The 10270-nt window shown below is 58.7% G+C and overlaps 1 protein-coding gene and 1 long non-coding RNA gene across 2 annotated transcripts; one reads left to right on the forward strand and one right to left on the reverse strand.

The window, feature by feature from the left end:
• Nucleotides 1-572: 572 nt before the first annotated feature.
• LOC142055970 (uncharacterized) lies at nucleotides 573-5354 on the forward strand. Its single transcript, XR_012660147.1, has 3 exons — nucleotides 573-2719; nucleotides 3526-3642; nucleotides 3977-5354. It is a non-coding gene; the product is annotated as an uncharacterized LOC142055970 (long non-coding RNA).
• A 22-nt stretch (nucleotides 5355-5376) lies between these two features.
• On the reverse strand, nucleotides 5377-10214 carry GSR (glutathione-disulfide reductase). Its single transcript, XM_075090043.1, has 13 exons — nucleotides 10073-10214; nucleotides 9327-9353; nucleotides 9006-9094; nucleotides 8525-8594; nucleotides 8205-8352; nucleotides 8027-8081; nucleotides 7843-7942; nucleotides 7214-7300; nucleotides 6849-7010; nucleotides 6447-6558; nucleotides 6236-6367; nucleotides 5900-6033; nucleotides 5377-5689 (listed from the first exon to the last, which is right to left on the reverse strand). The coding sequence occupies exons 1-13, from the start codon at nucleotides 10199-10201 to the stop codon at nucleotides 5540-5542; spliced, it is 1395 nt and encodes a 464-aa protein (XP_074946144.1). The 5' UTR covers nucleotides 10202-10214; the 3' UTR covers nucleotides 5377-5539.
• Between the last annotated feature and the right edge of the window lie 56 nt (nucleotides 10215-10270).

The raw sequence follows: 10270 nt of genomic DNA on the forward strand, positions 1-10270 counted from the left end.
CCCAGAGCAGCAAAGCCAGGCTCAGGCTGGGCCCGGCCGGCAAGTCAGGTCTGGGGCACCAGTAACAAGTGACACACGACCCCGCTGCCCCAGCCCAGCCCCAGCCCCCCCACAGCCCTGCACCCCCAGAAATGCCACGGGCGCAGACAAGTCCATCGAGGGCCCAAAGCAGCCCCCCGAGCTCGCGCCACCTCCTTACCGTGCTCTGGGGCAGGGGGGCGACGGGAGCCATGGCGAAGTCTCTCTCCCGGGTGCCCACAGCAGGGCTGGGGGGCTGGAGAGCAGGAGGGTCCCTCCCCAAACCCCAGCCCACCCCCAGCAGCCCAGGCTGAGCCCTGAGCAGGCTCAGAAGAGCCACCCACCTGTGGGGAGAGGCTAAGAATCAGCCCTAAGGGGCTCCTGCTGACACCAATGAAGAGTTTGGGCACCTCCTGATGAGGGGCTGCCCTTTGCAGTGCTGGGGGTAGGTCTGGGCCCCCCACCCGCCCGGGGAAAGCCCAGCTCCCCCTGCAGAAATAGCCTCACCCCCTGTTCGGGCTGGGGGTGCCCAGGCTCAGTGACAGCAAAGCACTAACACTGCTAAGAATTAACCAACTCTGATCGCCTCTTCCCCCCTCTAAGCATCCCCAGAGCTCTCTGCAGGGGCGGCAGGGACCCCCGGCTCTGTGCGGCCCCCACGGACCCTTCGCCGGGGGGATCCTGACGGGGGGAGCGGTGGCAGCCCAGCCAGTCCCCGTGTGTCCCCGGTCCCGCAGCTCCTCGGTGCGGTGCTGGGGGTCCCGGAGGAAGATGCGGCGTGGCCGTGCTGTCACCGGGAGGGCCACGAGCCAAACGAGCACCCCCGGGGCAGGGGGCTGGTGCTGCCCAGCGCTGCCTCGGGGCACAGAGCTCCCTCTCGGGGGTCCACAGTCACTCCCCACTGGAGAAATCGCTTCTCTCGCATCCTTTCGGTTGGCACAGTGCGATGCTTTCCGTGGGAAACGCCCAGAGCAAGGTGCTGGGCTCCCCCGAGGCTGGTCCCGCAGCCCCCACACGCAGCCCAGGGTCTCTGTGGTGCCCCGGGCCGAGCCCCCACAGCGAAGCTCGAGCCCAGCCAGCCCCGGGGACCTGCTGCCGTGGTGATGCCGCAGGCTCTGGCCGCCCCTGTGACCAAGGGCTGGCCCAGGGCATAGGAGAGCAGCAGCAAAACCCTGACCCAGCCACAGCTTCCCCATGGCCCAGGGGAGCTCAGCAGCCCCCAACCACCTACCTGTATCCCCACTGTCCAAAAGCACCCACACCCCCCACCCCCCATCACATGCCCTTCCCCACTCCGCCCCCAGCCAAGCCCACCCCAGGTGTGGGTCCTTTTCATCAGCGGGGAAGTGCCCCCACCTGTGGGGCTGCCCCAGCTGCTGCTGCGTGGTCTGGAGGGGCTGGGAGGCAAACAGAGAGAATGGAAGAAGGAGAAAAAGGAAGAAAAAAAAAAAAAGGAATAGAAAAAAATGTAGGAAAAAAAACTGAAAAAAAGAAAAAATAATAAGCACAAAAATAAAAAGTAGAGGTTCAAAAGAAGTAAAATGAACACCAGACCCAGCTGCTCCACCCCATGGGCAGCTGGTGGTGAGGAAAGCTTGTGACGTAACAAAACTGACCCCACTGAGCCCTGCCTAAAAAAAAAAAAGCAAACCACAAAAAAACCCTCTAAAAAAACCCCATCCCAAAAAAGAAAAGCAAATCCCCCAAAGAAAGCGTTCCAAAACCGAGCAAAGCGGCAGAAAAGCTGCCCGAGCTGCTGAAAAGCAGCAGAAGGAAAAGGCGCCGCAGAACTTGGCCCCACACCCCCCCCAAACCCCTCGTACAGGCGGGCGCTGTACGAGGGTGTGTGACCCCCCATGCGGGACCCCAGCCCAGGGGCAGCCCTTGGCCCAGGACACGGGGCAGCTGCAGGCTGAGCTTGGCCTCAGCGACGGCGTCCCTGTGCCCTGGGAGGGGGGTCTGGGCCGCAGAGGGGCCCTTTTTTGGCTGGTGCCCGTCTCCAACCAAGCGGCTTTGGACCAGCGGGGCAAGGGGCGGGGGGATGCCCCGCTGGGCGAGGGGCTGGAGGGCACGGCCCTCGCTGCGGGGTTTGTGCCAGGGGAAGGCAGCGCTGTGCGGCCCCATGGGCTTTACATCCATTTCACCGCCCCGGGGCCCAGCCCTGGGCACAGGCGCTCACCCGAGGAGCCCCCACGGCTGGGCGGGACGGGGTTTCATCCCCTTTTTCCCTTCCGGACCCTTCTGGCAAGCCCCATCCCTGCGGGTGCTGCCCGAAGAGCAGATTCGTCGCCCGGTGTGCAATGAGTCAATAAACACACACCCAGGAGAGCCATCGCTTATTGACTGCAGGGTTGGGCAAGCCTGGGAGCTCGGCGGTTTTCCACAAATCAGGCACCCCAAAGCTGCTCCTTCGTTGTATTTGTACGGTAAATTCATACATATTCTCCCCATCTAATACACATTCATTCTATACTTCATAGGTTGCATAATGGCATTAGATCGCTCCGCTTCACTCTACTTCAGCTCCTCCTGCACATGCCTTCCCCTCTGCGGGGTCCCTGGTGGTCTTTACGGATGAAGCACCCTAACCCTTCATATCCATCTATCGTCACGTGTCACCTAAGGACAACTCAAGGCTCTTTTCTCCTGCCAACTCTCCTTCATTTTCTTCCAAAAGGAACAATTGTCCTTGATTAAATGGGTAATGCTGATGGCCAAGATAGCCTGCCTTTAAGCTTAGGTTAAATATTAAAACACCAAATGCTGCAATAAGCATCGCTTGATCAAAAAGGAGTTTGGATTCACGCTAATTAAACATAGACTTCTTTCCAAGGGGGGTTGTTCGCTTACACCCCTTGGGCCACGGCGGCTGTGCCGGGGGTTTATTTGCAGCGGGAGGCGATGTCCAAGGGCGATGCCCTGAGCGCCACAGCACCTTTCCTAGGTTCCACTTCCCTGTGTGTCATGGGGGGTGTCTCAATTTCCAACTGCTCCATCACCAGCTGTGCCTCCACCAGCCGCTGTGCCGGCTGCCCCGGCTTAAACAACAGGCCAGTTTTATTCAGCCCAGTCCCTTCATCTGGGGTAGCACAAGCCAGTGCCATGATCTGTGCAGGGCACCGTTAAATCCCTCTTAGACGTCAATGTCTTTGATCACCCTTCCCAGTCATATTAAAACAAAAATAGCAAACCAAATCAAAACAAAAAAAAACCCCAAGAAGTTCAGCAGCAGCAGGGCAGGTTATGTGAGTATGGGGTGAAATTCAGGGTGTATACCTGCCTGCCTGCCCTGCGTGTACCCCACTCCCTCCTCCCTTACCACCCCTCCATCGCCCACTGCCGGCATCGCCCCCCACTTTCACCCCCACCCCCTTGGTGCACCCACCCCCGGGGAATACGCATCCCACTTTCCCTTAGTCAGTACGAAACTGACTTCTCTGTATTTCTTTCTGCTGCTACACCGTTGCTTGAGGGCGAGGGTTACTCAGTTTTCCTCAAACCTCACAGCAGAGGAGTTTGATCTGAGACACTCGAGACCTTTAGCATTTCACTCCATGACCCAAACGTGACATGATGCTGGACAGCCTTGAAAACTGCATTTCAGCTACAGGGAGACTACGGCAGGTAAGTCCTGGATGCCTCTAAGCACATTTCTAAATATAGCATCTTAAAAAAACCCCAGCTGGGCTTCAGGCTGAACAGACAAGGGAGGGCTGCTATTGCTGGAAATCCAGCTGGAATGGCTTTTAGGCATGCATCTGTTCCTGCCTTAATTTCTCAGTATGAAATATGCTTTACTGACTTACTGTGGCTTAAAAGGGAATGACCACATACAAAGCTGAACCTTGCTACAATTGCAAACCTGTCTTTTGGGTTCATTTCTGTGCTTAACCTCGCTTGTGACAGACTGACACCGATCTGTAGAGTGTTTCTTCTATCGGCTTTCTCTTAATTGCAGGATGGGCACATCTATCTCCAAGGAATGTGCATCGTGCTCTCCCTTGGTGTGACTATTTGCTGCCTTCTCCTCAGAAGGGCTCACCAGGCGTCAATGCGCTGCGGGGCTGTCTTGTGGCCTCATTTCTTCTCCTGATTTGGAAGTCCTTTAGCTGTTACAGGGGAAGTTGCTGTGCAGGAGGTGAACTACGCTTGGGCTTGAGGTTATAGACTCGGCTTCGTGCTTTAGGGCCTGAAGCAGCCTGGGACATTGCTGCTGCGTGGGATGTCATCAGGAGGAGGCAGCACACTCGGCCCCTGCCTGTGCCTGTGCACCCCTTTCTTTTTTTAGACATTTTGCTAATTTCTCTGGCTACGAAGTACAGGACAAATCTCACAAACTCTCTAAAATATGCCTTAAATTAAAGTGACCAAACTTGTCATTTAAAAGGAAAAAAGATACTGACAAAATGCCATTACAGCATACTGACTGAGAGTGTAAAGTCAGCATGATTCAAATGGAGCAGTTCACTTCGAATTAACTCAGTTTAACTCCTCGCCTGTGCCTGAGGACCCTCTGTGGCAAGCCCAGAGGAAATCTTTTGTGCTTCAGTTAGCAATAAGCCTTGCAAATCATTATTCTTTCAAAGACTAACACAGATAACTGGGGACAGCAGTAATATTTGGGGTTTTGCTTATATGTGAGCCCCTAGGAGTCCAATATACTCTTTAAATACATGCTGATGGGGTTAGGAGGGCTGGGCAGGATTTTCTGGCCTGCTATGGTTCTGCTGGCCGGGATGGAGACACCCCAGCAAAGCCTGGAGCTGCACACCTGGGCTGAGCACCAGCATCCCCTTCCTGTGGCCGCTCACCTCCTCCTTAGCTTTCAGGGAGTTTTCGACCCCAAAGAGACTTGGATTTCATGCAAACTATTTATTTCCAGCAAAAGCAAAGCAGGAGCCAGCAGTTCCTCAGCCAGCGCTGTGTCCCACCTCTCCTGGCCAGCTTTGCCCTTGGCAGCTTCAAGCTGCCTCAAGCTTTGAGAGCTTGAGAGCCACAGCCACGAAGAGCAGATAGCAACGGGGCAGCGGAGGGGATCTGGAAGCCCCTGGGATGCAGCAGGGTCAGGCCAGCAGCTCCCCCGTGATCCCACATCCAACAGGGATGCCGACACATCCCTTCCCAAGCCCGCGGCAGAGGACAGAGCCCACCCAGGATACTCCAGCAGCTACGAGTACCCCAAACACCCGGACAACGTGCCCCACTCTGCTATTCCACGCACAGCCCTGGTGCCAGGGACAGTAGAATAGGAGCCTGGCCACCGGCAGCCTTCCCCTAAACCGTGCTGAGGGACCGTGCCACCACCCTCCGCGGCTGGGCATGGCGGGAAACAGGCACCATAAAGCAATAAGCAGAGACTTCCTGGCATCGCTGTATTTATTTTCCACTCCAAAACAAGCCCTGCCAATTTTACGGACATACTCTCCAGGCAACCACCTAACGTTAAGGCATATTTTAAGATGTATGAAACATTTTCCCCAGCCGCAGCTGCCATCCCCGGGGGCTGCCTGCACCCGCCGCCTCAGCGCAGCGTCACCAGCTCTTCGGCAGAAGTGGGGTGAATGGCGACGGTGTTGTCCAGGTCAGCCTTGGTGGCCCCCATTTTGATAGCCACGGCAAAGCCCTGCAGCATTTCGTCGCAGCCCAGCCCTTGCATGTGCAATCCCACCACCTTCGGGGAAGAAGAGAGAGGCCAGGTGGGAACCAGCACTGGCAAAATCCAGGCTGAACACTGGGCTTGGTGCTGGGGGAGCTGGATCCCAGCCCAAGACCTGGTCTGACCTGGTCAGAACCGACCATGTAGGGACAAAAGGACAGCCAGCCGTGGTCCCCACCACCTCCCCTGCAGCGCCCAGCTATCCCCCCGATCCCATCCACACACCTTCTCCTCCTTGCCAGTGCACACCAACTTCATGACACACTTAACCTTCCTCTGGGTGATGGCGTGGTACAAGGGGGTGAAGGATGTGCTGTAGATCTTCACATTCTCCCTCCCATGCATGGCCACAGCTTCATCTGCAGCAGAAGACACGGCACGTAGGCCAAGGGGATGCACCGTATACAGGAAGCATTTATAAAGCAGGAGTCAAAAGCACATTTGGCAAGGCTCAGGCCACTTGCCGGAGATCAGATCATCCCCTCGAGCATCAAAACAGCAGCTCTGAGCCACACCGCTCCCAGCCTCTTTGCCCCCTCCCCGCACCTTGTCCATCCTCACCTTCAGTGAGTCCCACGGTGCCGATGGGCGGGTGGCTGAAGACGACAGTGGGGATGTTATGGTAGTCCAACCGGGAGTCCCGCTTGCCCTCGAAGAGCCTGTGCGCCAGCTTTCTGCTGGCCGCGATGGCCACTGTGGGGAGGGACGGTGAGCCTGAGCTGTGGCACAGCGTGGTACCAAGTGTCTGGGGAAGGGAGCACGGCCATGGTACCTGGGGTGAGGAGGGCTCTCCCACAGACGTCCCCGACGGCGTAGACCCCTCTTCTGGTGGTGTTCTGGTATTCATCCACCACCACATGGCCCTTGGCGTCCACCTGCACACCCTGCCGTGGGAAATGGCAGCTGCCTCAGCATGTGCCCCGGGAGGGATGGGACAAGAGGTGCCCACGGGGACCTGTGCCAGTGGCTGCCGTGCTCCCAGCTGGGGGTGGTGCACAGTGAGAAAAACATCCTGTGGCAGGCTTTGGAGATCCGTGGGACCCCCAGAGACCCGTGGGAACCCTGGAAACCCGTGTAACCCCGTAAACCTGTGGGACCCCCAGAGATCCACGGGACCCCTAGAGACCCGCAGGCATCCCTGCACCAGTGTGGAAGGGATGTGGTGCCATCTCACCACTCGGTCCAGGTACAGATCCTTGGTGTTGGGCTCCCGCCCCACAGCCCACAGCAGGCAGTCAACGTCCCGGATCACTCCCTCTGCTGGCTTGTGGCCGGGCACCGAGGAGGTCACCGTCACATCCAGCAGCCCGCAGGAGGACTTGGTGACCGTCTTGACCTGTGGGGAACAACAGGAGCCGCAGGGGGAGAAGGTGCTGATGGCTTTTGCCTTGCAATAGGTGACGGCATCTGCGCCACAGAACCAGGGATGCTGCCAAAGCCATGACCCGACGAGCAGCGCCCAAAACACCAGCTTTCCCACTGGCCCTGCCTCTCCAGGAGCGAGGGGACGAGCTGTGGGGCTGCTCCGCACGCTTGTACCTGCGTGTGCTTCCAGACATCCACCCCGGTGTTCTCCAGCTCCTGAGTGCAGTTTGAGCTGATCATGGAGTCGAAGGTCCTCAGGACCTGGGTAGGGACCCACCAGCCCCGTCAGATGAGGGTCTGCGGGCAAAGGCATTGCCTGGCAGCCCACTGCAAGAGCATTTCCCTGCACCCATGCTCCATCCAGGCCCAGAGAGCCTGGCGTGCTTCTGGTTAATGATTAAGTTATCCGTTTTTCCTTTTTTTTTTTCTTTTTTCAAGTTGCAACTTGAAATAAAGCTCAAGGAAACGCGTGTGGCACATCTTGCCGCGCGTTTGTGTGGCACGAAATGGGTGCGGCAGCACGCATGGCTGCAGAAACCCTGGGTGTGTGAGTCGGTGCTGCCGAAATCCTCCCAGCAGCACACCTATGCTCTTCTTCTCGCCCCATCTTGCCCCCCCGGCCCCTCCTTACACCCAACAGCCTAACACCACCGACCTCTGCACCACCATTTCCACCGTCCCGAGCCTGCACCGACTCAGACCCTCCTTTACCAGCTCACGGGAGCTGATGACCAGAAAACCGCGGCAGACCGGGATGCAGCTGCCAGGTGGGAAGCGCAGCTGGGGACGGCCGGCAGCACTACCTTGTCGTGGCGGATCAGCAGGGATGACTTGGAGCCCAGCGTGGAAAGGATCCCCGCGATTTCCACCGCAATGTAGCCGGCACCCACAATAACACTGCGCCTGTGGAAGAGCGACGATGCCGCGTGTGGGTGCGCTGAGCTGCCGGTGGCTGCAGCCGGGGGTGGGGGGTGAGCCCCGCTTTACCTGGGCAGCTCCTCCAGGTCGAAGAAGCCATCGCTGGTCATCCCCAGGCTGGCACCTGCAAAGCAGAGCCCCTTTCGCACCCTTCGCCAGCCTCCCCCTTCCCACCTCCACCTCCCCAAACCCGCTTTGCTTTGGCAGACCTCTCTCCGGGCAGCCCGGGGAATTTTATCAGGCTCACCGGGAATTTCGCTGTCGGGAGGGACGGCCGGGTGCCCACCCGTGGCTATAAGGATGTGAGGCGCTGTGTACTTCTTCCCATCCACTTCGATGGTAGGCTCGGGATCGGCAGTGAACTTGCCATAGCCCCGAATGATGTCGATGTGAGCCTTAGGGGAGTAACCATTATCTGATGAACAGCAGGAGGAGGCGCGCGAGCCAGCTAACGGAGCCAAGGCTTGCACGGCTGGAGAAGAGGACACCCCTTAAGGCTGGAAAAGTTGCCAAATATGCAGCAGAGCCGGCTTCCCTGCTCGGCTCACGGGGTGCACGCATCCTCACCTTCTTTATGTTATTCTCATAGATCTCATTCAGGCGCCTCACGTAAGCGTCGCGCTTTTCTTTAATCGTTCTGGAACAGAGAGGGCGGCTTATTGTCACCGCGAGCGAATGAACCTCCAGAGCTCAGCGAAAAAACAATTCAATCCCTTCGGTACGTGGCACCCACGCCACAAAACGGCCCTGAGTTACCCAGCAGGCAGTAGCCTTCCCCACCGATGTGGATTTTTTGTGCCTGCATTCCCTGCATCCCTCTTTTCCACAATCTCTTCCCATGGTAGGTTTGCCACCCGTCCTTTCCGAAATACAGCGGGAATCCCGGCCATGTAACCAGCTCGGCATCCATCCACGGGAAGCCTCAAGCAGGCGGGGACCCTTTCAGGGCGGACAATGAGCCACGGGGCCGCAGCGCTGACCTACGGCTGCTCCCCGCAGGACATGCACCACGAGGTGTTTGTTTCCAACCGGCTCTTTCCATACTTACCTCCAGCTGAACTTGACGCAGGACATATCGAAGCCATAGTCGGCGTGATCGTGGATGAACTCCGCGTGGACCGCTGTGTTCCACATCACCTGCCCGCACAAACCGCAAGTCGGCTCGGGAAGACCGGTTTGATTTTGGAAAAACCCCTGCCATGCTTCCCGATGCCTCACCGCTGCCCGGAGCAGCCCACGGGACACAGGTCTGAGCAGTTCATGGCATCTCTAGGGCTCAATACGCTCCAAGCCCCTGCTTCCTCCCCGCAACTCGGCAGGCACCCACACCCGACCCAGCCCATGGCGCCGCCGGCGAAAACCCCCTTACCTTTTTTGGCACACACCCAACATTGACCTACGGGGAAATAAGAGCATGTCTCAGCATTAAGGTTTAGTTTTTCACAGGCGATGCCCTGGAAACCATCCCACGCCAGGCCGGTACCGAATCCCAGCTCTCTGCCCGAGAAAATAAAGGCAGGATTAAGGGTGCCTGGTGAAAGAGGGCTGTAACCGCCTCTGGGTCTTGTGGTTTGCCTGGTTTCCTTCGCTTCCTTGAAGGAGAACACAGAAGGTGCACGGTTTTCAAGCACAAGGAGGGGGGCAGCGTTCCCTCAATAATTTAAAGGGTATTTACTGGGAGAAGGGTGTTTGCCCCCCCCCTTTCTAGCACCTCTGGTCCTAGTACGACTACTCTGTCAGGGGGATGCACTTAAAAGCGTAAAACTGGTGCCTGCCCCTGGCTTGCCTGAGGAACAGCGTGCGGTTTTGCTGCTGCTTAGCGGCTCACCGTGCCTGCTAGTTCTGCCTTGCTGCCTTTCGGCGGTGTCTGAGTTAGCAGCTGTGCCGCACAGACACGGAGCTCGCCAGCAGCCCCCTACCGGCGCGAAGCCGCCCCCCCCCGGGGCAGCGGGAACCGGCCCCCGCCCCGCTTCCGCGCAGCTCAGCGTGACACGGCCGGTCTCGGCGCAAGGCCCGGCGGCTGCGGAGGCGACCCCCGCTCGCCGCCGCCCTGCGCCGCTCCCCGCCCGCCGCGGGAGCGGGACCTCCCCACGCGTGGGCGCCCCCAGGACTCACGCAGGTGCCACCGAAGCGTCTGGGCTCCACCAGTGCGACGCGGGCTCCCAGCTCCGCTGCCCGTCGGGCCCCTGCCAGGCCCCCGGAGCCGCCGCCCAAGACCAGGAGCTCGTAAGCAGCCGCCGCCATGGCTCCGGGCTCGGTGTGGCTCCGGGCTCGGTGTGGCTCCGGGCTCGGTGTGGCTCCGGGCTCGGTGTG

This window comes from Phalacrocorax aristotelis, chromosome 4, assembly GCF_949628215.1.
Source record: "Phalacrocorax aristotelis chromosome 4, bGulAri2.1, whole genome shotgun sequence".
Lineage (NCBI taxonomy): Eukaryota > Metazoa > Chordata > Aves > Suliformes > Phalacrocoracidae > Phalacrocorax > Phalacrocorax aristotelis.